Genomic DNA, 23,371 nt, shown 5'->3' on the forward strand with positions numbered 1-23,371 from the left:
TTAATTATTGACATTTATTCCAAACTACTATTAAAATTATATTAATTACACTGTAAAAAAAACACATAAATAAATAAAAACGTGTTTTTAAATAGAAATTTATTTTAAAATTGTATGGCTTATTATCGACTCGTTAAAATTAAAATTACATTTGTTACACTGTAAAAACTACATATTTAAATCAGTTTGATTTGAGTTTCTTTCAGTAAAAATGTGATTTTAGAAAAACTAAATATTGAATAATATTAATATATTAATATAATAATATTTTTTGTTATTTATCTCAGTTTTGCTTAAAAGCAGTCTTATAAAGTCCATGTTTGTACAGTTTTATTATTAACGTATATCAAAAAACTATTATTAAATTTTGTCTTGTTTTCAATAAAGATGTGTTTTATAGAAAAAACGTGGATTTTATGGCTCTTTATCTCAATGTTTCTTAAAAGTACTCACATAAAGTCCAAGTTTTTAAAGCGCGTTATTGACATATATTGCAATGATTAAAATTATATTAATTACACTGTAAAACTTTGGACTAACCATTGTAATCATTTTGATTTGAATTGTGCAGCATCAGATTTTCATTAAAACGTCTTTATGAATACGTTTTTTAATGCACAGAAATTACAATAAATAATAATTCACTTCCTGGTGATTTATCTTGTTCAGATTTGGTCATTTTTCTTTTTAAATCGTTATTTTTTCATAAAGCTTCACATGAACTGGACTGAATTAGAGAGAGAGAGGGAGAGAGACGTAGACGCACAGTGGTAGAAAGAGCGAGAGGATGGATAAAAGGAGGAGGAGGAGGAGGAGGAGGAGGAGCGTCAGAGTCAGAGTCGCTCCTGTCGTGGACCAGAGAGGAGAGAGAATCACCAGCGAACAACCAGCGGCTTGTTTTCAGGTAAAATCATCACGTTCTCTCCTCGTTTTCTTTATTTATTCGTTGATTGTGATCAGATGATGATGGTCGAGGGATGAAATGGACTCGATCTTCGTGTTGTTTGTCGGATGGAGCTGATGGAGCGGATGGAGGGATGGATGGAGGGATGGAAAGATGGAGGGATGGAGAGGGGCGCTGTTCAAAACAAAACCTCACATTTAAAGCCTGTTTAAAGCCTCGTGCTGCGTTCAGGGTCCGTCTCTTTAAACCTTTTTCACGGTGTTCGGATGAGTTCAGCCCTCTCTGTAAAACAACCTTTGTGTTGTTTTATTTTTTCCTGTGCGTGTTTTCATTGTTTGTCACTGGGGCGTTTTTCTCGCTACTACGCACATTGGCACAAACCGTGAACGGAGCGAGACTCGGTTCAGATCTCGCGTTTTTATCTGGGTTCAATCCTTCTCCGTCTCCTTCTCCTTCTTCTTCTTCTTCGTGGGTCTGGGTGGGTGATGGCCGTGGGTCTGGAGCTGGAGGCTGCGCAGCTGCTTTGCGGTGGTTCGTGTCTAAAATGGAGGCTGGTGTGGATGGAGGAGGGATGCTGCCTCGGCCTCCTCTCCTCCCCTCCCTCCCTCTTTCCCTCCCTCCTTCCTGCTGGTCACATGTTTTCCTCATCCAGATAATTAGCTGCGTTCATTTGGATTTTGATTGAATCTGATGAACCGATCAGTTCTGGTCAGACTCACGAACTCTCATCTAGAAGATTAGTTAGAAAAAAGATGAGAAAATGTATTTTAACTGTTGTTGGATCTGATCCTGAATCAGTTCCTGCTGGTGGAGGAAGAGGAGGTGGTGGAGGTGGAGGGGTTGCCATGGTAACAGTGGTACTAATTAGTAACTAGTGATGAATGAAAACGTCAGGTTGAGGAGTTTACGGAAATATGGAGGAAGAAAAACAAGACGCTGGTCGAGGAGGTGGAGGAGGAGAGACTGCTCCTTCTTCCTCTTCCACCTCCTCCTCCTCCTCCTCTTCCTCCGTTTTACTCCTTTTTATTTGATGAACCAAAGCTGGAATCCATCTTCTCCTCCTCCTCCTCCTCCTCCTCCTCCACCTCCTCTTCTGTCTCCAGTGGATGTGATGCTCCTCATGATGAGACTGGATGTAAACAGATTATTTGGTGTGGTCTCCATGACAACAGCTGATCTTCTGATCCCTGGCCACAGATGGATCATAGATCCCAGGGGGCGTGGTCCAGGTGTTCGTGTGAATGAGTGAGTGAGTGAATGAATGAATGAATGAATGAATGAATGAGTGAGTAAATGAATGAATGAATGCTCCCTCCTCTCCTCATGTTCCATGTGAGAGGTTGCGTAACGTTCACTGGCCTCAGATGAGTCTGTTAGTCACAGTTTCTGTCCAGATGAGGCCACAGGTTACATAAACTCACATGTGCTTACATGTTATATTTAGATATATTTATATTTATATTTGCATATTCATATTTATGTATATTTACAGTTGCATCTTTAGATTTATGTATATTTATATTTATATATATTTACATATTTACATATTTATATTTATGTGTTTCAGCTCATAGCAGCGGTTAGCTTAGCATGTAGCAGCCCAGACAGAGGCTCAGTGACTCAGAGGAAACAACCAGAGAGCTGCTGTTAAAGCTCAGACTATAGCGACGCCTCCTCCCTCCTCCTCCTCCCTCCTCCTCCTTCCTCCTTATACCTCCTTCCACTCCTGTCCAATCTGAGTGTCGTCCTGGTTTTATGGAGATGTGTGAGGAGGTGGGAGGAGTGTGGACCATGATCAGACTAATAAATCCATCAACTCCATGTGGACGAAACATCATTTCTTCTTCTCTGTTTTCTTCCTCTACTACTCCTTCTCCTACTTCTTTTCCTCCTCCAGTTCTCCTCATGCTTCTTCTCCTTCCTCCTCCTATTCTTTTTAATCCTTAATCTCCTCTATCTCCTGCATCATTATTTCCTTCTCCTTCTTCTTCTTCTCCTTCTTCTTCTTCTGTGTTTGAAAAGATGAAAAACTATTTTGAAGTCATCTTCTTCTACCCTTTTAATTCAGGCCTGGAGATAAAGATGGAGGAGAAACGTGTTTTCTTTCCTCCTGTTTCACCTTCTCCTCCCATCCTCATCGTCTTCTGCCTCCTCCTCCTCTTCCTCCTGCTCCTTCTCCTCCTTCCTTTGTTTGAGAAGATGAATTACGTTAAATACCCTGATCCCGGAGATAAATGTAGATGGATGTTGTTCTTCTTCTGTGGTGTCTGGAACCAGAGGAGGAGCTGGAGGGCTTGGATGATGGAGGGGAGGTGCTGCTGGGAGTGGATTTCAGCGTCTTGTCCATTTGCTAAAGTGAGAGGGAGCAGATTTAATCCAGTCCTAATGACGGGCAGGGAGCCTTTATCGGTGCATCGCGGTCGATTAGTTTGTTTACTCCTCGTTTCCTCCATGAACGCACTCCTGAGCTAAAGATAGCGCTCGCTAAGTGACGCTGAATGGAAACAGGAGGGAGCAGGGATGGGCTACGAGGCTATGCTAACATCCGAGCTCACGCTAACATCCGTCCTGTCACAGCTTCAAAGAGGAAACACTCACTTTAAAGGAGGTCTCTCATACTATTATTCAAATGTGGTTGATTCAGCTCGTCAGGCTACATATGGAGGATATGCATTGATGTCACTTCCTCCCAGAGGCCACGCCCCCTGAGGGGCAAAAACATGGTGAACTGTATCAGTAAATACAGAGAGAGCAGGAAAAATGTGGATTATCAGATCAAATTAAGGATTCAACAATGATCCATATGAATTAGTGTGGATTTGGAAAAGCGCATTAGCCTCAGTCACAGTTACTTTTAGGTCATTTATAATAAATGTAGCTAAATAAAAGATGCTAATGCTAAGAGCTTTACTGAGAAGTAACGTTAGCCATAAAATACTGTAGCGTTAAAAGGATGACGAGGAGTGATCACAAATATTCAGTTTATTATTATTTATAGTTGGAACTGAAATAGTTACTGTCGACAAAACAACATCGTACATTTATCTGAAGGTCCAGAACGTAACTTAAGAAGTAACTTAAGGTTTGACTTCATCAATAAATACAGCATAAATTAATATCACCTGACACTAAATGAACCACAACACCAGGTTTCTGTGTCTGGATTCCAGTTGTTTCTTCTAAAGCAGTGAAACATTTACTTTTCTTTTCTTTGGCAGATTTCTGTAAAAATATAAAATATATCTCTGACTGATTTTCAGATCTGTTGGTTCAGTCAATCACACAACATCTCTTCATCATTTTAAAAAAATACAATTTAGATGCTTTTAAAGTCTGTGATTGAAACTAATGCTGCTAATGTCCATGATCAACCGTCACTTTTTGCCGCTCGGTGGCCGTAACCATGGAGACGTCAGCTTCCTGTGACATCACGTCCAGACCCTCCACAGCTGATAATGACGGGGAAAGAGGAGCAGGTTATAAACCAGCTAAAGGAGCCATGTTCTGGTCCTGGATGTTCACATGAAAGAGGAGAAACCTGTTCAACTCCATCATTCACCACTGACGCCACAAACCGAACAACCAAGACACCAGAGCAGGAAATTAATTAACGGAACCAGGATGTTGATTCAGTTTAAGAACCTGTTCGGGTTAAAGAACGGTGGAGCTGCTCATCACTGACTCCGTTTTTAGATTTTCATTTTGTGTTTTAAATTTCTGAACCTCCTTCATCCTCCTCTCCACCTCCTCCTTCTTTCCACTGGGTTAGTGTTTACGTCTGATGACGTAAAATAAAGATGGAGGAGAGTAAACGCTCCAAAAGGGATCAGAGATGCATTTAAAAAGATGATTTTCACCAGGTTTTAATTCGGTTTTATGTTAAATAGACTTAGACTCAATTTGTTCCTCCCTGTCTCTGACTGGTACTAGAACTCTTCTCGTAGATGAAGCTGATTTAGAGGAGAATCTGTTTCAGGTTTTGTCGTTTACTGAAACGTGAGTAAAATAAAAATGTTCCTCCTCTCTGACAGGCCCAGCTGCAACATCCCTCATCATGACAAAGGAGGAAAACCTGGAGGTGCAGGAGAAGGAGAGGCACGACCGGGAGGAGCAGGAGGAGGGGAAGGTCCAGAAAGAGGAGGAGGAGGCGCTGACTGAAGAGGAGGAGGAGGAGGAAGAAGAACAGGAGGAGGAGGAAGATGAGGAGGAAGGGGAGGAGTATGAGTTAGAGGAGGAGAGGGAGGGCGAGGAGAGGACGGAGGAGGAGGACGAGCCGGAGGAGGAGAGGGAGGAGCGGCAGGAGGGGGAGGAGGAGGAGGCGGGGGAGGAGGAGGAGGCCCCGGCTGAACCGGAGCCAGAGCCGCTGTCGGTGTCCGAGTATCAGAGTCCGGTTCACGAGCCACGACGCAGAGCAATGGTTCACCCCTCGGCCCAGGCACCGCTCCCCAAAGACTACGGTACGGACCGCCTTAAATAAATACACACACACACACACACACACACACACACACACACACACACACACACACACACACACACACACACACACAGACCGCCTTAAATACACCTAACACACAGACCGCCTTAAATACACCTAACACACAGACCGCCTTAAATACACCTAACACACACAGACCGCCTTAAATACACACACACACACACACACACACACACACACACACACACACACACACACACACACACACACACACACACACTCAGACCGCCTTAAATACACACACACACACACACACCCACACACACACACACACACACACACACACACACACACACACACACACACAGAGGATGGGTACAGACACTGGCTACCATGATGCTAACGATGCTAATGCTAACAGTAGTATCCAGACTGATCTGGTTCCAGTGAGTGTTTAATTAGCTTAGCATCCTTAGCTCTATAGCTGCATGGATGGAAGTGAAGCTTCAACACGTCTGAGACCAAACGTTTGTCTCAAGTTTGTCTGGACTTCAGCTCTAAAGATGCAACAAGGAGGAAACACCTGGAATTAGATTCAACATCTGACCACACATAGCATTAGCATTAGCATAGCATTTTATTAAAGGACCAGAGATGTAGCGTCTCTGGTGCCTGACAGACCTCACACCTCGTTGATATTCCTCAGTCTTGTCCAGCTCCATTATCCCGTCTCACAGGAAAAACACTCTCAAGTCTCTTTTGCTTTTTTTCCCATGATTCATTGGGAACCCGGGTCACATCCTCTTTGTTCTGACTCTTCATGTCTTGGTTTGTTGGTGCAGGAGGAGGAATTAGAAACCAAGGAGGCCTTGTCCTTGTCCTCTTTGCATTTCTTACATTTAGTCTCCTGGACTCTAAGACTTCTCCTGGTTAAATAAAGGCTGAATAAAAAAAAAGTTTTATTTACAACTTTCAGGACAAAAAATCACCTTTGTAAATATGACGTGTGCAAGCAATGGAGCACATCTGCTATTTTACCTGGCAACAAGAAATACTATTTTCTGATTGGCTGGTTTTTTCATTTATTATTTGTTTCTCAAAAACAAATTCTCTCCTTCACTCTGCTTTCTTCTTCTCCTGTTTTCTTCCTTGACTATGAATTTGCCTCTTTCTTTTCCTCCTTTTCTCTACTTTATTTCCATCTTCCTTGACCTCTCTCTCCCCTCTCTCATCCTCTCTTCCTCCTCCTTCTTCTTCTACTGTTTTCTTCCTCCTTCATCTTTTCCTCCACATTCTTCTTCTCTTTCTCCTGCCCCCTCCTCTTCCTCATCCTTAATCTTCTTTCTTGTATTTTTTATTAAACGTTATTTCCTGGATCCAGACTCACGTCTTTCTGTGTCTCCAGCCTTCACCTTCTTCGACCCGAACGACCCGGCCTGCCTGGAGATCCTCATGGACCCTCGGACCTCCATCCCGGAGCTGTTCGCCATCGTGCGTCAGTGGGTTCCTCAGGTGCAGCACAAGATCGACGTCATCGGCAACGAGGTGAGAACCCACAGAAACGAAAGATCTTCTGGGGATTAAACCGATTCTTACACTTTGCTTTTGTCATCTTAAAATGTCCTATTAGGCACATGGCGCTAAAATGTATCCTAATGCTAAAATTGATCCTTTGTACAGGACACATATCTAATTTCAGGAAATGCAACAACAACAAAACAATAACAAATGAACCAGTTGCACAGTTAAAGAAGAGGTTTATTTTGGCTGGATGTAAGAATCTAATGCTAAAACCAAATGAGCTAATGCTGAGGTAGCAGAGGCTATAGCTTCCAAACATGGCCGCTCTCTACGTTCTCCTTTAATTGGCTGTGTGACTTTCCTCTTTGTGTTTGGAGGCGGGTCCCATTGTCTCATTGACCCAGATTCAACCCTCTGGACACAAACACAGACACAACGAAGTCTCTGTGAGCTCCCACTAGTCCACTCACTACAAAACCTCCTCAGATTCGACTCTGTTCAAGACACAAACTATGATGCAGATGAAAAGAAAAACGAGGATTAGAAGCGTGGATGTTTCAAGAACTTGATTCCAGATAAAAAGATGACACCATGTTCGCAGCAGAGCTCGTTGTGTCTTTCTGAAGCCTTAAGAGGAATTAAGACGACGTTGCAGGGAATTGCATCACCTCCTTCACTTCCTGATATTTCAACATGAATATTTACAGTATTGAATCAACGTATAATTACTTTGTACTTTGTGTTTGAGTAAAATCATGTTGATCATGTTTTTTTTTGTTGTTTTTTTTTTTACAAATTCTTCTAATTTAATTAGAAGAAACATTAAATGTTTTAAAATATGCATTAATTTATTCCATATTATATCAGAACCTACAGATTATATAGTTTCCAATTCACAGAATAAATTCATTAAAAGACATTAGTTTTTCAGTCTGAAAAAAAAAAATATATCAATGACTGAGTTTTTTTTTTCTAAAAATAAAAAGGAAAAAATAAAACCAAAAGAAATGTTCAAAATGTTACAAATATAATGAGCGGTTGTTTTGTTTTTGTTTAAAAGTTTAAATTGTGGTCAATAAAAAAAACACAGTCCTACTAGAAAGAACCAAAATATTCTTATATTCAATTAAATTATCTCTTACCAGGCAAAAAAATACAAACAAAAAACAAAACAACATTAGACAAGAATTCTTAAAATAAGCACAAAGTTCTTGTCTCTGGACAAAATATGAGACGTATTTCTTCGATAAAAGGCTTTTTTTTTTATCTTTCTTGAAATTCCTGTTTTTTGTGTTTTTTTATTCTATACTGGTATAATTCTATATGTCTGGTTTCTCACGGTCAGAAACAACGTTTTTAAACTACAGATAATGGTTTAAGTGGTGGAAGCTGCGATAATGACCCAGTTAAAATGGCTGCATAGACTCGAAAAGACAAAGAGAGACAGAGGAGAGGAAGTGGTGCAGAGAGAAAGAAAGAAAGGGGGGAGAGGGGGGAGTCAGTGACGCTTTATCGTGACTCAGCGTGAAACTGACTCAGCCTGGAGGAATAAATAAGAAGCAGCAGATCACACATGTGGTGCAGAAGAGACTTCCATCATATTCATGAATTAAACCCTTAATTAAAAGTCCACCTCTAAGGAGAATAAATAAAGATGTTGGACATGATGCAGACTGAAGAGTCACAGACCGTGAAACCCACTCTGAGGGTTGGTTCAGGGCTGAAGCCGTGGCCTCATGACTCCACGGTTCTGGTCTGGGAGTCTGGACCATGAGGCCTTGGCCGGATCATCCTCCTGTCGAGTGAAAGGAAGCGTTTGATTTATGAGTCTGGGTCTGACTCGAGTTCTCAGGTGGACACACACAGCTTCTCTGAAGAGACTGGTTTCTGAAAGGAGAAAGAAAATAAAGAAGAAAGAGGAAATTTATGGCAATTTGAGGCGTTGGGGTCCAGAGGAGACGATGACAAGATGACCCAGTTTCTCTTCACATTCAGCTCATGGACTCATGTCCTGACATTTTCTTTCAGAGTTCACTGGTAGAATTCACAGTTCATTGGTCCATCAATGATGAGCAGATGCAGCAGAACAGGCCCAAACCAGGACATTAGCGCCCCCATGTTTCATGGAGGGATGAGGTTCTGATGCTGGAATGCAGTGTTGGTTCATCTCCAAACATTTAAACCAAACTATTCTACTCTGGTCTCATCTGTCCACTAAACATTGTCCCACATGTTCTTTGTGGACAGAGAGCAGTGTCTTTGGTTGTTGAGTGGATTCATCAACATGAACATCAGCCAATGTGAGAGAGGCCTTTAGCTGCTTAGAAGTTCCCCTGGGTTCCTCTGGTTCCTCTCCCACTATGATGGAGTGATGTTTGTTGGTGGACCACTCCTGTGGAGGGGAACAGTCGTCTTCAATCTGTCTGACTCTGGATTATTTGTGGCTTCCAGACTCTTTACAGATGCTTGTGGAACCTTTTCTAGCCTGATGAGCAACAACAACTCTTAGTCTGAGCTCCTCACAAAGCTCCTTTGCCCACAAATATGTGTTGTGAACATCAGACTGAGACAAATCCCTGATTTATAGAAACTAAACCAGGACCTGAGTCTCATCGCGTTGATGGAAACACTTCTGGACACATGGAAATTAACTTCTTAAATTCTGCTCGTTTGTCCTTTTGAGGGAATAAGCTTTGTATCAGAAGTTGTGTTTAAGACCATGGACACTGTTCTAAATCCATTCACATCATAAAACATTTGCTGACATTTAAATCTCGTACCGTTTACCAGATCCTGAAGCGAGGTTGCCACGTGAACGACCGCGACGGTTTGACTGACATGACGCTTCTTCACTACAGCTGTAAGGCTGGAGCTCATGGAGTTGGTAAGTAGCTCTTACTTTAGTACAGATCCAATAATCATACAAGCTTTCCTCCCTTTATCGTTGTCAGATGTTACAGGAAGGAAGCACCAGGTTAAACACAGCGTGATGCTGAATGGAAACGTTAACATCCGTCCTGATCTGATTCAAAGTGTCACAGCTTTGAGTTCAATACATGTGAGTGATCTGGTGTCAGTCCTCATGTGGAGGTGGTCTGGGACCCGTGTGAACACACAATGAGTCCTGGGTCCCATTAAAGACCCCACCTGCTTCCTCTGAGGATGGAAGCCTCCAGGGTTCAGGTCTAATCTTTGAATCTTTATGTCTAAACTGAGGAAGAACCTTTTAGCTTGTTCCAAAATCCAAAAATCATTTTAATACGAACACAGGAACTTAGAACTGGAAGTTCCATGTCAGAGCTGTGCCGTGACAGACGCCGTTGGGACTCTAAGTTCCTCTCAGTTTGTTCCTCATTGTTGTGTGTGCAGGCGACCCGGCGGCGGCGCTGCGTCTCACCAGTCAGCTGATCTCTCTGGGCGCCGACGTGAGTCTGAGGAGCCGCTGGACCAACATGAACGCTCTGCACTACGCCGCATACTTCGACGTCCCCGAGCTGATCCGAGTCCTGCTCAAGTCCGCCAAACCCAGAGGTACACCAGTAAATACCTGCTGATAGTTTGAACCTTTTAATATGAGGTAAATAAAACGCTGGGTGTCCTATGAAACTGGTGAAGCTACTCTTTCCATTGGTAGAAAACGTGAGGTCATTGGAGCTAACCAACTAGCCTCAGCTAACAGAGAAAACATGCAGTAAATACTGAATACCACATCTCAGAATTTCCCTTTGAGTCTATAAACATAATTCTCTATCAACATAGTGGCACTACACATAACAAACCCAGTACAGCCCCCTGTAGTGAATCAGTAGCATTTTGGAGCCAGATTCACTTTAAGAGGTAAAAACCCAACGTGGAGGAACTTTGGGTTCTTTGGTTTGATCCTAATGTCCAGATGGAGAGTGGGCCTGGTTCTGTTTCACTAGAACCTTTGGAGAACATGTGAGCTCTGTGGTGTTTCTAGAGACTCTGGGTCCAGGTCTAGTCCAGGGGCTGATGGATGATGAGTTCAGGGTGTTTTCTACTCTCTGGTCTAGAAGACATTTTTGTGAGAGCTTCTTCTGTTTCCTCCACAGTGCTGAACTCCACATGCAGTGATTTCCACTATGGTACAGCTCTCCACATCGCTGCCTCCAACCTGTGTCTGGGTGCAGTCAAATGTCTCCTGGAGCACGGAGCCAACCCCACCGTGAGGGTAAGAACACCGACCTGTACCATGGCTTCACATCTTCTATCATTTAGCAACACAAAAGAGAAAAAAAGTCTTTCCTCTTGGTTTCTGTAGAATGATAAAGGCCAGGTTCCGGGAGAGGTGGTTCCCGACCCGATGGACATGAGCCTGGACAAGGCGGAGGCGGCCATGGTGGCCAAAGAGCTGAAGCAGCTGCTGCTGGACGCCGTCCCCCTGAGCTGCAACCTGCCCAGAGCCACGTTACCGAACTACGACAACATCCCCGGAAACCTGATGCTGTCCTCGCTGGGCCTGAAGCTGGGGGAACGAGTGGTGCTGGACGACATGAAGGTCAGGGACTCAGATTTAAGTCATGCACAGAATTAAAACGAACAAAAAGCGGATTTGGACGCCTGTTTAGTTCCAGGCTTGAGGCTGTTCCTCACAGTGCACAGTCTTATTGGATGGAACTGGTTACACATTGGTTTTTTACTCTCCAAAACGTCCATCACATTAATGTCCGTCCTGCATGATCTGATCTCATGTGGCCATCTCAGAGTCCAGGTGTGAACACTGATCTGGCCTCAGTCCTCATATGGAGGTGGTCTTTGATACATTTGACTTCAATGAGTCCTGGGTCCCATTAAAGACCACCTACTCGACTGGTAAACTCTTGTTGAGTTTAGCAGTGACCTGATTCCTCTGAGGATGGAAGCTTCCAGGGTTCAGGTCTAATCTGAGCCTTGATTAGAAAATATGGAGGAACTTAGTTTGCAGCAAAACAGGATAAATTTCTGGGACTATCCAACATGTCAGACAGAACTAAAAAAGAGCTCAGAGTCTCTTAATCTGAAACTAAGTTTTGAAATTGCAGCCGTCTTGTAAAACGTCTCCATTCAAGTTATATTTAGAAGAATTCTCTTGCTGCTCTGCTTTGAAACAAATGGACAAAAAGCTCCAGCAGATTTGGGCTTCATGCTATTGGCTGTCAGTAGGCGGCACTTGTAGGAAGTAGGCTGAATAAAATCTGCAGCTGGTGACCAAATACCAGATTTTAAGTTTGTATCTGTGTGTGATGCTGCAGGTTCTGCAGAAACATTTCTTTTAGGCCTGATAGTGAAAGCATTGCTGCAGGAGTGTGTGTGTGGTGTGTGACGTCTGAACAGTGTGTTCTCACTGTGTAGCTCCAGAGAGACCAGAGCAGAGACGACAGCCCGAATGAAAAACTCCGACAGGTTGGTTGGAGCCGGCTGAATCGTAGACTAACTGAACGCTAACACCACGTTGTCCTCCAGTTAAAATCGGCCCTGCAGACACCCAGCCTATCAGCCTCCACGCAGCCCCAAACCAGCCAGCGTTTCTCTTGGGACACGTTCCAACTGTTTCATCTCTCCGTCTCTTTCTTAGACCGGCACGCTGAGGTTTTGCGGCACCACGGAGTTCGCCAGCGGTCAGTGGGTCGGCGTGGAGCTGGACGAGCCGGAAGGAAAGAACGACGGCAGCGTGGGCGGCGTCCGCTACTTCATCTGCCCTCCTAAGCTCGGTAATAGCTGCTCAGAGCTCTGGTGGTTGTTGCTTCCTCTCACAGCAGTTTCATCAGGTTTGTCCTCGTCTGCTCTGCAGGTATTTTTGCTCCAGTGTCCAAGATTTCCAAAGCTGTGGATCTGACGCCTTCGTCCGTCGTCTCCACGCCCCGGACTCCCCGCATGGATCTGGCCTCACGCCTCGCCGGGAAGACCAGGAAGGAGAAGAAGGAGAAAGAGAAAGAGCGAGAGAGAGGTAAACAGATTGGTGTTGGTGTCACTTGCTTTGGTTCCATTCCCAAAACCTAAATATTGGTATAGATATTGGTAATTTAAACACCTACACTTCTAAAAACCTCTCAGAACATTTAATGCTTTCATGAGCTGGTTTATAAAACAATTTGAAGTCCATCTTCCTCAAAATGATGAGAATTTAAGAGAATTATGGGTTATCGTGTAAATATCAGACATTCCCAGAGTTACACCTCATTTGCAAAATACCTTTCAGTCTCTTTATCGAAATTTTAGAAATATCACTTTTATTTTGCTAAAAGTGTTGAGCTGTATCTCAGGAAAGAGGCTTTTCCTTATTTTAACACTACCTGGATCACAGAACTACACTTCCCAGAGTGCACCAGGGTAACAAACCAGCTGATCATTTCCTGTCGCTGATTTGAAACACCTGAGAAAGAATGGAGCTCCTCGGTCGTTCCAACAAACAAACTTCAGACAGTAGAAGCTCCGAGTTCAACGGATTTTACAATCCAAGTTACTGAACTGACCAATCAGCTGACGAAGCCAAACAATAATGATTGAGTTTGAGTTGGAAATGTGAGTTGTCCATGTGACTTTTGATATTGAACAACGAGGAGGACTTGACAAAACCAAAAAAGCTGCATCCAGAAAAGCTAAACTGACAAAGGAAAACAAATACACAACGGCTTCACAGACCCCAGGTGAGACAACACAAGGAAAAACACAGACAGGAAGTAAAGCAGGACAGGAAACACGAGGAAGGAACCAAGGAAAACCAGACTGACTTACAGGAAATGTTGTTGTTGTCTTATCGTTGGTAGTCACTCAGTCTGTTGTGTGTTCTCAGCCCAGAAGAAGAAGGCGTCACTGGCCAGTCTGGACCCAGAGGGACTGAATGTGGAGGTTGGAGACCAGGTCCTGGTGGCCGGACAGAAACACGGCATCGTTCGCTTCTACGGAAAGACGGACTTCGCTCCAGGTGCGTCCTCCGGCCGTCCCCGAGCTCTTCGCTGGTTTGTGGAATCAGAGCAGGTTGTGACTTGATGTGTCGCCGTCGTGTCGCTGCAGGTTATTGGTTCGGTGTCGAGTTGGATCAGCCCACGGGCAAACATGACGGCTCCGTGTTTGGAGTCCGTTACTTCAGCTGTCTGCCCAAATATGGAGTGTTTGCTCCGCCCTCACGCGTCCAGAGGTAACAGCCACAACTTTATTTATCAGCATCAGAATCACTTTATGGATCCCTGGACAAAGGGCGACAGACTGAGCGTCTTCTTTTGGTGTTTCCTCAGAATTGGAGGTCCTAAAGACGGCTCCCAGAATGACAGCTCCATGGTGAAGAAGGTCCACCAGGTCACCAGTAAGTGTCCTTTCATCTCTAATAGTCACATTTCAGCTTAAATGAAGAACACAGCATTAAGTTCAGTGTCATTAACTTGTGTCAGGATTGGTTGGTTTTATTAGGAATGATGGTCTTAAATAAAATGGTTGAATCCTCAAGTGTTGGACGTGACCATGAACAGCTGAACAATTCTTATCTTACCTTTATTCATTAAAACTCCACTTTCTTCAGTGATCTGCTCGCTGCATGTGGTGAACTGTTATACGACGTCGCTATTTACACTTTTCTCCTTTTAAACTTTACGGGGCGCATAAACCCAGGAACATGGATAAGACATAACAACAAATGGTCTCCGATGGCGACTGACGAGAATATTTTGTTTGTGTCTCCAGTGTCACAGCCCAAGAGAAACTTCAACACCATGTGTTCTCCTAAAGACCTGACTTCTGAGAGCTCCATATCCAGGTGAGAATAAACCATCTAGACTTTATTATGGGGACGAGTTCCAACGGATACAGAGAAAATAAATACGTGGTTGGATAATCCTCCAGATAAATCAGCCCCACGACGCTCAGATGAGCCTGAACGTCTGCTCTTACTGTTCTGGCCGTGACTGTGTTAACCCTCAGGAGTTAACCCTCAGTATAATCGGCCGTTTCTGACTTTTAGTCTTGATTTTTCTATTTCCTGTTAAAAACTCTTCACCTTGTTCCTGGTTTGGTTTCATTCTTTTTTTCATTCTGACAAACTGTTTGAACACATTGGAGCTAAAACCAACCGTTTCTCCGTGCACCAAACATGACGACAATATTCAGGAAAAAGTGTAGCGTAAATTATTTCTAATGAGTCTAGTTTTATGAGCAATATCTCCTCTGAATACGTAAACTTTTTTTTCTGCTGTTTTGCACTGTGTGCGTGCCTCCCTGAGGGTAGATGTATGAATGTATATTTATATATTTATATACAGATACATATATAAGGATTCTCATTTTCCATATCCCGTTAATGTGCAGTTTTTCTACATGTACATATACTTTTATTTTTTATACCTGTCGTTTTGCACTGTCTGCATCCCTGCCAACAGAGATGTGTGAATATATATATATATACATACACACTCATTTCCATAATTTGTTACTTGAACACTGCCTTGTTTCTTTGTAACATAGCTTTTGCATATTTTTTGATAGTCTTGTATTTTCATTAGTCCACCCATATGTGCTCTGTCTGTGATGCTGAATGTCTCTGCTGCTGTTAATAATGAGAATTTCCCCATTGTGGGATGAATAAAGGCAGATCTTACCTTTACCTTTACTAGCAACACTATTTAAAAACTGATCCATAGTTTGAAGTTAGTACTGAAACAGAGATTCAGTGACGCTGCGTCTTGATGCTTCTTCGTCTTAAATTCATGTAGTAGCCGAGGGTTAAGCTCCGCCCACAAACCCAGACCAACTTGAGACTAATTGTGGGCGGGGCTTCTTGGCTAGTTTGAACATCACATGACAGAAACGGTTCAGATTTTTATGTGAAATCGTGAAGTCTTCTGAGTGTGATCCTCTCCATCTTTGCTTCCTCTGTGACTTCATTGTGCCTCTTCGTCTCTTTCTTCCTCCTCCTCCTCCTCCTCTTCGTCTCCTGCAGGTTGCTGTTCTGCTGCTGGTTTCCGTGGATGCTGCGAGCTGAGATGCAGTCCTAACCACCTTCCTCCTCCTTCTCCTCCTCCTCTTCCTCTGCTCCTCCGCCAGATCGATCTCTCTACTCGCTCCACGTTCTCTCCATCTTTTATTTTCTCCTCGTCTCCTTCGCTGTCTTCAGTCGATCTTCTCGTGGTGAAACCTCGTCCCTCTTCTCTCTCTGACTCTCAGCCCAAGTCCTTCTAATTTAGCCGTTCTATAGCAACATCTATAGTGCCTTGTATCCGATCAAAACGTCCTGCATTCCTTTAATGAAACTTGGATAATGCGACTCCCTCAAATACCCAACTGATGCGTCTTAAATCATCTCATTGTCCCAGCTTGGTGTTTGTCCACGCTGTGCATTTATTTGGTGCAGAAAGTTTCCTCTTCAGTTTCTAACATAAAACATAAGATTAGCCTGTGCTGCTGCTGCTCCTTTTCTTTTTGCTGCTACAACTTTTAGGGCCTCACCCGAACTAATGTCCTGACTTGTGTTTTTAAAACAGTTTGTAAATATATGAAATACTGAAACAGTCTCTGCATGAACACATGAGTCCTCCCAGAGACTCAGGGCTTCTGCAGGAGATGGTTTCAGAGCTGGATTCAGACGTGGCTGCTGCTTCCTCACTGCCGACACCGACAACTTCATTTAACGGCTGCCGGCTGTTACAGTTGTGCGCATGGTTTCTGATTAACAATCATTTGAAGATGTTGAACCATGATGTAACACATCAACACACAGTGTTCAAAGTTGTTTGCAGCCGTCAGAAATTTCTACATTTCTGCAAAAAAATAACTCAAAACATCCTGAAAGTGGTAACAGCTGATCAGTGTCTACAGCAGCTCGGAGGAATTTGATCCTCAGAACAGAACCAGCTGAGTTGTGAGATGTTGGTGGTTTCCTCTCATCAGCTGATGCTCCAACATTTCTACTGGATGTAGATCAGGACTTTGACTTGTTCCTAAACATTCATCTGGTTCTTCTGGAGAACCACTGGTGTTCTTGGGCTCCTTGTCTTCCTCCATGACCCAGTTTCTCTTCACATTCAGCTCATGGACTCATGTCCTGACATTTTCTTTCAGAGTTCACTGGTAGAATTCACAGTTCATTGGTCCATCAATGATGAGCAGATGCAGCAGAACAGGCCCAAACCAGGACACTTCCCAGATAAATAACATTGGTTTCAGGCCTGTTTTAAAATCCACTGACAGAAATGTAGAAAATTTTGAAGGATGCAAAAAAACAAATGTAATCAGCACTGTAAATAATAGATTAAGTGTAATCCTAGGAACCTCTATCATCTGCATGCTCTAATCTCAGAATTGAAAACAGGGTTAATTAACTACTGATGTTATTCTATAATGTTACTGTCAGTTACATTTTTTTTTTATCTTGTTGGATGCGAGAAAACAACTGTCCTTGGTCTCTATGAAATATGTCATAGAGAAATGAAGAAATAAAACTTATTTCATTTATACCTGCAGCAACACAGAAAGAGACACTGGATCAGCCTCAAAACGCCGCATAAGAAAAGACGTTTTAGTCATGAATAGATGAAGAGTAGTAGTTGAACATATTGAATACTTTAGTATATTTAGAGCTAATCTGTTGTTAACCAAAACTGCTAAGTGACCCAAACAATTTCTGTTTTTATTTTGTCTGTAAATTCATTTAAACTTAATGTGTTTGATAATCAGCTGCACAGCTTCATCAACCATTTCACCACCTTAAGTAGGAAACTAGCCCCCGGATGAGCTCTAAAGAGAAGTCCCTAATATTCTCAAAGCTTTCTTCCCCTTCTTCTTCTTCTTATTCTCTCTTCCCGTCGTCACAACTTTTTGTGAAATGTGAGCATCCGCAAAAAAAGACAAAACCACAATTTAACCAACGTTTGTGCTTCATGTAAAAAAAACAAATCTCTCTCAATTGTATAAGTGGAAAACAGCAATATGTAAACAGTGTTCCTATCTCTGTATGGATATGGTTCATGTGTTGATGTCTCTTTAAAACACTGGAACAGAAGGACGGACGCGCTCCTGGTGGCCACAGCAGACAAGATGCTTCTTATTTACCAGACAAGTTTTAGCAAGATATCTTAGCATGTCTAGTTTCCCTTGTTTCGTTTTAAAAGTTGGAAAAAAAAAAACAAGAAGTTTGTCCTGGTAATATCCCAAACATGGCTCTTGAATTTTAAATTATCAACAAGGAACTTTCCCTCTGCAGCCTCAGCTCAACTAAAACACTTTGTGGTTTCAACATTAAACTCTTCAGCTGCAGAATCTGGTCCATGAGCTCAAACTCGGAGCTCAGCTCAGTCACACAGCTCTTAAGCTTTGCCACGGGTGGTAGGTTGAGCTACCCGTCGTTCTCCTTGGATGGTTTTTGACTGACTGGATGATTCAGATGCAGAGTTTTCTGATTGAAAAGGTTGGGGATATGCAGACGACTCACGACTTTACGTTATGATTTATTGGTGAAAAATCTTCAACCAAATTTAAACAATTTAATCTCCTGACTTATAAATAAGCATATTTCCTAAGAAAATAAATTCGAATTTCACCTCCACTTGCAGCCAGTTTGCAACAAGAGTTGGATGTGAACTGTCTACAATGATTTAATGTAAAGATTTAACTTAACGTTCACGTATGCAGACGACTCACAGCTTTACGTTATAATTGCTCTTTTAGCTCCTTCTTCTTCCACCCTGCCCCTCAAAACCCAAACTGAAGAGCCTGATGAGAGTATCTGCAAATATTCCATTATTTTCTAACAAAATAAATTTGCAGGTGCAGCCACTTTTCTGGAAATAGTCCTGCATAAGTTAAGTTAAAAGTCGACTATAGAAGATGATTTGATGTAAAAATTTGATGTCACACAATATGCAGACGACTCGCAGCTTTACGTCATAATTGCTCTTTTAGCTCCCTCCTCTTCCATCCTGCCCCTTAAAACCCAAACTGAAGAGCCTGATGAACCGAAGTTAATCCACGTGTTGTCATTCACATCTATTCATAGTTTCACTCTGGAAACGTGTCGCTGATGGACGCTGAAGCTCCACAGAGTCAGAACTTTTCTGATTCTTTCATCGTACAGCGAACATTAGTGGACCACAGTGATGGTGGAAGTTTGTCTTTGTACAGTAAACGTACAGTTACCGTACAGTCAATATGTCTCAGTGAAGCCTATGTTTGACCATAGTGTTCCAACTACTGTAGTAAATGTGGAGCTTTCTCTGGTTCGGCCACTAAGTGTCACAACTTATTAATCTCACAGTAAACCTTACATAAGCTCTACTCATGACATGGTTTCTGTTTCATTTGTTGGGGTTTAAAAGGCAGCTCTAGACTTTCTGACTGTTTCATGCCTTCAGCTACTTTAAATTCCTGCTGGCTGCTTTTAAAATAGATCTCTTTGCTTGTAGGTCTAGGTTTTGTTGGTATCTCAGTTTGAAACATTGCATTTTTGTCTGGGTGACATCATCGTTTTGGCCCATGTTTTTTGTCACGAGCAAGAAGATTAAAACCCATGAACGTGTTCCTTTGTGGTTTTGAACATGTTCCAGCAGGAACGTAAAGAGAGGCTGAAACGTCCGGACTCTCTGGTTCCGTCCTTTAAATCGTCTGTAAGCGATCGAGAAGAAGATCACGTTGAGCTCATTCACATTGAGACTAACTCAGCACTGGTTGTTTTAACATGAATAAGAATATACAGTATATAGCCTATATTTTGATAACTTCACTAAGTGTACTTTTTGTTCTCTGGTTTTTGTAGTGTGTGTGTGTGTGCGCGTGCGTGTTTGTGTTACTTTGTGCTCGGTTACAGTCGCTCCAGTTTTTGAAAACATCGGAGAACGAGTCAGACGTCCTCCACCTAACAGACACTCACTGATACAGACACTCACTGCATGATGCTGTTTCTCTCTCTCTCTAACGTTCTCAGTATTTTCTGATTTGATTTTTTTTTCGATGTGTGTATCTTCTTCTCATCAGCATGGAAATGCTTCTAATAATAACAGTGATGACTCTATGAATATAATAAAGAATTTGATGTTTTTGTACTTCTCCTGTCTGCTGCTTTTACTCAAATTACTTCAAGGTCAAATCATTAAAGAATCTAAAAATACACAAATAACAAAGGAAATAAGCTGCAGTAAAAGTTGTCTAGAACTTGAATCGCCCATCCATTGAGTCACTTGAGAGCAATTTGGATTATTTATTCATTGTTTGACTTTGTGGAAGTGCAAGTGCACTCTAATGCTCATTAACTAATATTTTCTACGTTTGTCGGGTAATAAAAACTAATATATGTCAACCTGAGCTTCTTGCTTAAAGGAAAACCTCTCGCCTGCAGCTCTGTCTCATTAAATCCTTCTTATTCCATGATGGATAATCATTCCATTATCTCGTTATTCCACTAAAGAGAGTCAGATGAATATCAGACTTAAAGGAGAGAGCATGTAACACCGATTCATTCAGCACAGCAGCAAAAGAACCATATGTTAATGTTGAAGCATGATGGCTGCAGCATCATGTTTTGGAGGCTCGAGGAAAATCTGACAAATCAGCTCCAGAATGTTTTTGCAAATAAGAACAGGAAAATATTCCCAAGGTGTGCCGAGCTCATAGACTCGTACCCAAACATGCAGTTAGTTTTGCAATCAAATTAAAGGGCACAGATTTTTATTTTAACCTTTCTTTCTATGTCTCTAGTTTCTAAGGATGTTTTAAACATATTAACCTTCTAAAATATTTGGAATATCAGTAAATGATATTGTGACTTTAACCTTTTTAAAATTAACCAACATCCTTTCTGTAACAAAGTCCATGAAAGCTGCTGAAAGCTACTGGCTGCAGAGCGAGGATAAACCCACCAGGGGGCGGAGGACAAGTAAATAACAAACACCGAACTTCTTTTAAATCATGATAACCACATTTATTTCTTTATGAAACCACTCAGGCTTACATGATGTGACGTGATGTGTTTAAAATCTACACAGCGATTTTCAATAAATTAAACAAAAAATACAAAACATTTTAAAAACTGCCAACTCAGGCCGAGCAAGGAAGTGTCAGGTGTGTGATTTTCCTCCAGTTCACAAGCGATTTGTTGGATCACCAACAGTCTTTTCACTTGCTGAGCATGTCTGGAGAATCCAGCCAGAATCGGCTCTGCTGAAGTTCCCCTGAGCAGAATTCAGCCAGCTGGACCTCTGGAGAGGACAAGGTAAAGTCCGTCAGTGCAGGATGAGTTTGAGTCTCCGGTGCACGGATCATCAGTATCAGAGGATGGAGGTGAAAACCTTCCTCTCTGCTTCAGCGCTGGGAGGAGGAGGGGGAGGAGAGGAGGATTTGACCTTTGACCCGCTGCGCTTCCTCCTGGCCCTGCGGTTCTTAAACCACACCTGGAAATAACGAGAAACATAGGAGTTAGTGTTATGATGCTAAAGGTGGGATTCAAGCAGAGATTTAACTGTTTTTGTCTTGTGCGTAAAACGTTTGTTTTGTCTACTTTACAAGTTTAAAAATAATATATAATTGTTGATAATAAAACGTTCAAACGATCGCCCCTAAAAAAGAAACCAAGTCCGCCGCCAAACTGTGCGTAAAATACAGTTTGGAACCATTTTACGCACAACTTGAAGCCTTTTTACGCACGTTAATAACCATCACTCCGTTTGTTTTCCTGCAGCTTCTTGATCATCTCGGACTCACCCTGACGGTCTCCTCGCTCAGCCCGGTGCTCCTCGCCACCTCAGCGCGCGCCTCCACCGCCGGGTAGTCGGTGAGCTCGAACAGAGCCTCGAGCTGTTTGGTCTGAGAGTCGGTAAACACCGTCCTCATCCGGGACTTCTGCCGCGTCTGCGGCGGGACCTGATGGAAGCCGTTGAATCCCGCCATGGACTGAGCATCTGGAGAAATAAAGAAAAGACAACGGAGGACGTTTAGAGGGATGAGAAGCAACAGGCGAGGTTTCAACACAGAAGTTTAAAGTTTAAATGTGGACATACCTGCAGAGTCGTGGCTGAAGTGCATGAAAACTCCAGAGTTTGGATAAATCCCGGTGAAGTCTGTGTGATACGGGTTAAACGCGTCACCGAAGCTCACCCCTCGGTACTGCACGCACCCAGACACAAACACCGGGACCGGCACCGGCACGGGGACCGATGCGGGAGCCCTCAAGTTCCCCGAGTCCAGACAGAAACCGCCGGGGACCCCCCGCAGATATCCATCAGCGGAAAAGTCCTTGTGTCCAACCTGAGGAGAGAGGATGCGCTCGATGCTGAAGTCTGAAACTCTGCTTCCCTCCATGATGCTGCTGCTGCCGCTGTTGTGACCTCTGAGCTCTGGAGGTCCAACAGTGTCCAGTTTTTAACCGAACCAAACACCTGAGACATGTTTAATATGTTAATGAGGCTCGTTGAACTGAGGGTTTGATGGAGGAGCTTCAGTCAGACATCAAGAGGAATCTGGACTTTGATTTGACCCTGAGGGATGATGTGATGATGGGACTCAACATGCGAACACTTTGACTCAACTGGCTTCATGTAGTTTGCCCATTTAATCTCCTTTTGAGGTTTTAAGTTTCACTCTCACTTCAAACAACTTAATTATCCTCTTGTTCTTATAGTTTCTGAGCCATGGACAGAATTTACTGATTTTAATTTACTAGATTTAAAATCTACATGGACCTGGTCATTCATTTAAATCTGCAGCTTTATCTTTGTAATTTATGTGAATAAAATTCTAAATGTGATTATAAGTCAGTTTAAAGCGTTAAAAGAAAAAAAAATAAGTGTTTTACTGCTTTTATTTTTAAGGCAAATCATAAATAATGTGGAAAACAGACAGAATAACTCATTATAAAAGTCCAAAGTGTTAATTTTGGTTTTAAATCTGAATTATTTGTCAAAACTAACAAATAGTTTTACTTTGCGTGTAATAATTAGAACCAAAATAAAAGTTTAATCACTAAAATCATTAAATATCACAAAATTAAGATATTACAAAACATTCACTGGGATATCAGTGAATTAATGCCACTATGTTTCTCTTTCATATTTGTATTTATATTTTTTATTGTTGTTTTTATTTATTTTTTTAAATTAAATATTTTTTTCTTATTTTATATTTATCTGCAGTGAGCGCCAATGGCCGGTAGATGTCGCCACAACTCCACTGTGGCGCTCAGAAAAACAAAATGTGACTAATCAAAAAAACTTTATTTAAAACACAAACAGAAATCTTAAAAGTGTTGAATTCTATAAATATATATATAAATGTAAAATGTGCTGATTAGAATGAAAGAGCGGAACCATTTAAACTCCAGAGGCTGTTTGATCTGCACAACAGGATCTTTTTGTCTCAACACATCAAAGAGTTCATGAACTTTTCTCACGTTTCTTTTAAAGCTTCATTAATTTCAACAGATTAGAGGAAAAAAATCTCCACAGGAACTAAAACAAATAAAAATAAAATTCTATGCATGATTAGATTAGGTTGGAATGTGCACTGATATTAATACACAGCTGGAATCTTATCTTGGT

The 23,371-nt window shown here is 42.2% G+C and overlaps 2 protein-coding genes across 4 annotated transcripts; one reads left to right on the top strand and one right to left on the bottom strand.

Annotated features, from left to right (window-relative positions):
• The first annotated feature begins 816 nt into the window (after nucleotides 1–816).
• clip3 (CAP-GLY domain containing linker protein 3) lies at nucleotides 817–21,651 on the top strand. Of its 3 annotated transcripts, none has more exons than XM_047595109.1 (15): nucleotides 817–904; nucleotides 4,936–5,361; nucleotides 6,748–6,887; nucleotides 9,654–9,747; nucleotides 10,233–10,394; nucleotides 10,937–11,055; nucleotides 11,146–11,382; nucleotides 12,216–12,266; nucleotides 12,439–12,574; nucleotides 12,655–12,810; nucleotides 13,657–13,788; nucleotides 13,878–14,001; nucleotides 14,099–14,166; nucleotides 14,541–14,613; nucleotides 21,517–21,651. In XM_047595109.1, the coding sequence occupies exons 2-15, from the start codon at nucleotides 4,959–4,961 to the stop codon at nucleotides 21,542–21,544; spliced, it is 1,923 nt and encodes a 640-aa protein (XP_047451065.1). In that variant the 5' UTR covers nucleotides 817–904; nucleotides 4,936–4,958; the 3' UTR covers nucleotides 21,545–21,651. The 3 variants fall into 3 exon arrangements, with proteins under 3 accessions (XP_047451065.1, XP_047451064.1, XP_047451066.1); XM_047595108.1 differs by lacking the exon at nucleotides 21,517–21,651 and adding an exon at nucleotides 15,793–16,728; XM_047595110.1 differs by lacking the exons at nucleotides 12,216–12,266; nucleotides 21,517–21,651 and adding an exon at nucleotides 15,793–16,728.
• Nucleotides 19,583–22,136, bottom strand: dharma. The gene is made up of 3 exons (XM_047595124.1): nucleotides 21,836–22,136; nucleotides 21,540–21,736; nucleotides 19,583–21,229 (listed from the first exon to the last, which is right to left on the bottom strand). Exons 1-3 carry the CDS (start codon nucleotides 22,134–22,136, stop codon nucleotides 21,107–21,109), a joined length of 621 nt encoding a protein of 206 aa, XP_047451080.1. The 3' UTR covers nucleotides 19,583–21,106.
• Between the last annotated feature and the right edge of the window lie 1,235 nt (nucleotides 22,137–23,371).

This window comes from Mugil cephalus, chromosome 9, assembly GCF_022458985.1.
Source record: "Mugil cephalus isolate CIBA_MC_2020 chromosome 9, CIBA_Mcephalus_1.1, whole genome shotgun sequence".
Taxonomy (NCBI): Eukaryota; Metazoa; Chordata; class Actinopteri; order Mugiliformes; family Mugilidae; genus Mugil; species Mugil cephalus.

Bases quoted from the DNA above. Each gene is read 5' to 3' on its own strand.
- clip3 (XM_047595108.1), top strand. From the start codon at position 4,959: ATGACAAAGGAGGAAAACCTGGAGGTGCAGGAGAAGGAGAGGCACGAC. The intron at 11,383-12,215 runs GTCAGGGACTCA...CTCACTGTGTAG, and splicing joins TGGTGCTGGACGACATGAAG to CTCCAGAGAGACCAGAGCAG. The intron at 12,811-13,656 runs GTAAACAGATTG...GTGTGTTCTCAG, and splicing joins AGAGAAAGAGCGAGAGAGAG to CCCAGAAGAAGAAGGCGTCA.
- dharma (XM_047595124.1), bottom strand. From the start codon at position 22,136: ATGGAGGGAAGCAGAGTTTCAGACTTCAGCATCGAGCGCATCCTCTCT. The intron at 21,737-21,835 runs GTATGTCCACAT...TTATTTCTCCAG, and splicing joins CTTCAGCCACGACTCTGCAG to ATGCTCAGTCCATGGCGGGA. The intron at 21,230-21,539 runs GTGAGTCCGAGA...CGTTATTTCCAG, and splicing joins TGAGCGAGGAGACCGTCAGG to GTGTGGTTTAAGAACCGCAG.